General features: G+C 42.0%; 1 protein-coding gene across 2 annotated transcripts in view; it reads right to left on the reverse strand.

Moving 5' to 3' along the window:
- IARS (isoleucyl-tRNA synthetase) overlaps window positions 1-3,544 on the reverse strand; it is an 84,706-nt gene that overhangs the window by 62,104 nt on the left and 19,058 nt on the right. For both annotated transcript variants that reach the window (XM_008062825.2, XM_021714779.1), the window contains one exon: window positions 1,784-1,901. In XM_008062825.2, coding sequence (XP_008061016.1) covers window positions 1,784-1,901 — 118 coding nt within the window. The remainder of the gene's footprint in view (window positions 1-1,783; window positions 1,902-3,544) is intronic.

Genomic DNA, 3,544 nt, shown 5'->3' on the forward strand with positions numbered 1-3,544 from the left:
GAGAGAGAGCGCGCAAATTAATGGATCAGGACAGCCAGTCAGCAGCTGAGGTGCCTGATGGGCCTATGGGAGTTAATCGCACCATTCTGTCTACTTTTACGTGTGCTTGAAATTCTCCGTATCAAAGTATTTGGTGCCCAGGTGCTTACTATATTGCTCTCTACATTTTTATGTGCTTGAAATACTTTATTAAAAAAATACACACAACACTAGCACAATCACAGAGGGGTAATAAGGAGACAACAGGGATCATCATACCCACCTCACATGGATTTACAAAGATCAAATAGGATATGTGAAAGCATTCTATAAATAAAAAGTGCCTTTGAAATGCACATTTACTAGTGTAATCCCCAAATCTGGGCCATGAAACAAGAATTCCAAACAGTCAACACCTTTCAAAAACAGAAGGCAAGATAAACTCTCAAAAAGGCAAACATCTCCTGAATATACAAACATGAGGACAGTGCACATTCAGAAGACACAGTAATGTTTAGTAGAGTAGCACTCTGTAAACATCAGATATATCTAAGCACTTCTATAATAGCAAAAACAGCAGGTGATTCTATTTCATCAAAGAAAAAAATCATTATAACATTCACCATCCCAAATCAAATTTTCTTCCAAAGACTTTTAAGAAATAAACAATGTCACAGGTCTCAGATAAGACATGTAAATTTAACCCAAACCAGTATCCCCAAGGAAATGATGACTGAAGGGAAGGATGTCAAAGTTGTACTTGTTAACCAAAGAGAGAAGCAAAAAAGTATGGTCAAAACAAGCAAAACTGGCCAGGCATGATGGCTCACACCTGTTAATTCCAGCACTTTGGGAGACTGGTAAGAGGACTGCTTGAGCCCAGGAGTCCAAGACCAACCTGAGCAATATAGTGAGACTTTGTCTCTATATAAAAAAAAAAACAACAAAAAAACAAACAGCTGGGCTCAGTGGCTCAGCCTGTAATCCCATGCCTTGGAAGGCTGAGGTGAGTGGATTGCCTGAGCCTGCGGGTTTGAGACCTACCTGGGCAACTTGGCAAGACCTCATCTCCACAATAAATCAAAAAATTAGCCGGGCATGGTAGCACGCACCTGTAATTCCAGCTACTTGGAAGGTTGAGGTGGAAAGATTGCTGGAGCCCAGCAGGTCAAGACTGCAGTGGCCAGGAGCCTGGAGTGTGCCACTGCACTCCAGTCTGGGTGACAGAGTGAGACTCCAAATAAAAAAAAACAAACAAAAAACACACACAAAAATCAAACAATTAGCCAGGTGTAGTGGTGTGCACCTATAATCTACTCAGGAGGCTGAGGTGGAAGGATCACCTGAGCCCAGGAGGTCAAGGCTGCAGTGAGCTGTGATCTCGCCACTGCACTCCAGCCTAGTAAGACTGACTCAAAAAACAAAACAAAACAACAAAAAATCAAAATCTATCACATCAAGATACCTCATAAATCCAACACGGATTAAAAAATTCTCATTTAAATTTTAACAGACACCTCATCAACAAGGGTAACTGCACAATGAATATTTGTATACCTAACCCTGAATTGTACCCCACAATTTTAAAATAAAACATTTAAAGGTGAAAAAAATTTTTTTTTTATCAGAGCCTCAGAACAGTGAATGGCAACATCATCAGCACTCAGTAAAAAGTGGCCAAACTGACTGATATCATGGGCAACATTCCACACTGAAACTACCTGGGAATACTTACTGGGATCATAACCATTTGGCTTCCACTTACTTAACTCAAAGCTCAATGATGTCTCAGCATTTCACGTACCTTGTAATTCTGGTGTGATTCGAAGTTAGAAAGTGGAGTGTTGCATGCAGTGGAGAAGGGCATGACTTTCACACCTCTATATACTAGGCCTTTATCATACAGTTGTTTGAAGACCCACCTAGAGAGAAAAGGAGTTTTATAATTGCATAACCAAAATCCTGTCCCAAAATGCCAACATTTATGCCAGTCTGTGTTTACACTTTGTCTGCCACAGAAGTGAAAAAAACAATGTCTTTCATTTGAGAATTAGCTGGTAAATAATAACAGATCAATATAATATTATGTAGACATTAAAAGTGCTGGCCAGGCTTGGTGGCTCAGTCTGCAATCCCAGCAATTTGGGAAGCCAAGGTGAGTGGATTGCCTGAGCCTGTAGGTTTGAGATCAGCCTGGGCAACTGGGCAAGACCTTGTCTCTACAGTAAAATAAAATTAGCCAGGCAAGGTGGCACACGCCTGTAGTTCCAGCTACTTGGAAGGCTGAGGCATGAGCATACTACTGCACTCCAGTCTGGTCGACAAAGACTCTAACTCAAAAAAAAAAAAAAAAAAAAAAAGTGCTAATAGCTAACATGGAAAGAGGTTCAAGGCATAATGTTGGTTAAGAAAAGCAACTGACATGCCTGAGCCCAGGGGTTCAACAACAGCCTGGGCAACTTGGTGGGACCCTGTCTCTACAATAAATCACAAAAAAATTAGCTGGACTAGCATGGGTCTGTAGTTCCAGCAACTTGGAAGGCTGAGGTAGACGTGAGTGTGCCACTGTTCTCTAGCCTGGGCGACAGAGTGAGACTCCAACTTAAAAAAGAAAGGCAACTGACAGATCATACTGTACAGTGAGGTACCAAAGATGTATAACTGTACATAAGAGAATGCATACTTACAATTTTTTTTTTAGATCGGAAAACATAGTTTGTTTAGAAAGTAAATTAGAAAGCTGGGCTCGGTGGCTCATCCTTAATCCCGTGCCTTTGGGAGGCTGAGGTGAGGGGACTGCCTGAGTCCGCGGGTTCAAGACCGCCCTGGGCAGCGAGACCTCATCTCTACAATAAATCAAAAAATCAGCCGGGCGTGGTAGCACATGCCTGTAATTCCGGCTACTCGGAAGGCTGAGGTGGAAGGATCGCGGGAGCCCAGCAGGTCGAGGCTGCGGTGGCTGGGAGCGGCCCACTGCACTCCAGTCTGGGAGACCGAGTGAGACTCCAACTCAAAAAAAAAAAAAAGAAGAAGAAGAATAGAGTTGGGAAGTAGAATGCTTATGGAAGTAACCCGCTTTTTCTTTCTTTCTTTTTTATTAAATGGATTGCAGTTTTATTTCACAAGGTCATAAAATCATGATGTCCAGATTTGCTGTTAAAAAGGAAGTCAGTGGCAGGTGTGGGGCACCAGGTGTGCTGGCTATAAGTGAGATGGAAGAGGAGCCACTGGAGAAGCTGATGACAAGCACACCTGTGTATGAGATTACCCTAACAAGGTTTCCACTGTCTAGTAGGGTCAATGCAATGAAAATCAGAAATAATGTCAACAGAGATCAGAAGCAGAACATCAAGCAATATGTTTTAATTATAGTCTATTTCTTATTTTTATCAAGCTGCAAAGATATAGAAAACACAGTTTACCCTTTTATTACTGGAGGTGGGAGGGATTTTTATGTGATAGGAGTGCCTGCTTTCCACTGAGGATCCAAAATAATACGTCAGTTCTCTCAGGCTTTGTACCATCTTGCATCATCAATAACTCCAGTCTTGTGGGGTGGGGGGAG

Source organism: Carlito syrichta, unplaced genomic scaffold (genome assembly GCF_000164805.1).
Source record: "Carlito syrichta isolate Samal-C Ts95f unplaced genomic scaffold, Tarsius_syrichta-2.0.1 Scaffold97032, whole genome shotgun sequence".
NCBI lineage: Eukaryota > Metazoa > Chordata > Mammalia > Primates > Tarsiidae > Carlito > Carlito syrichta.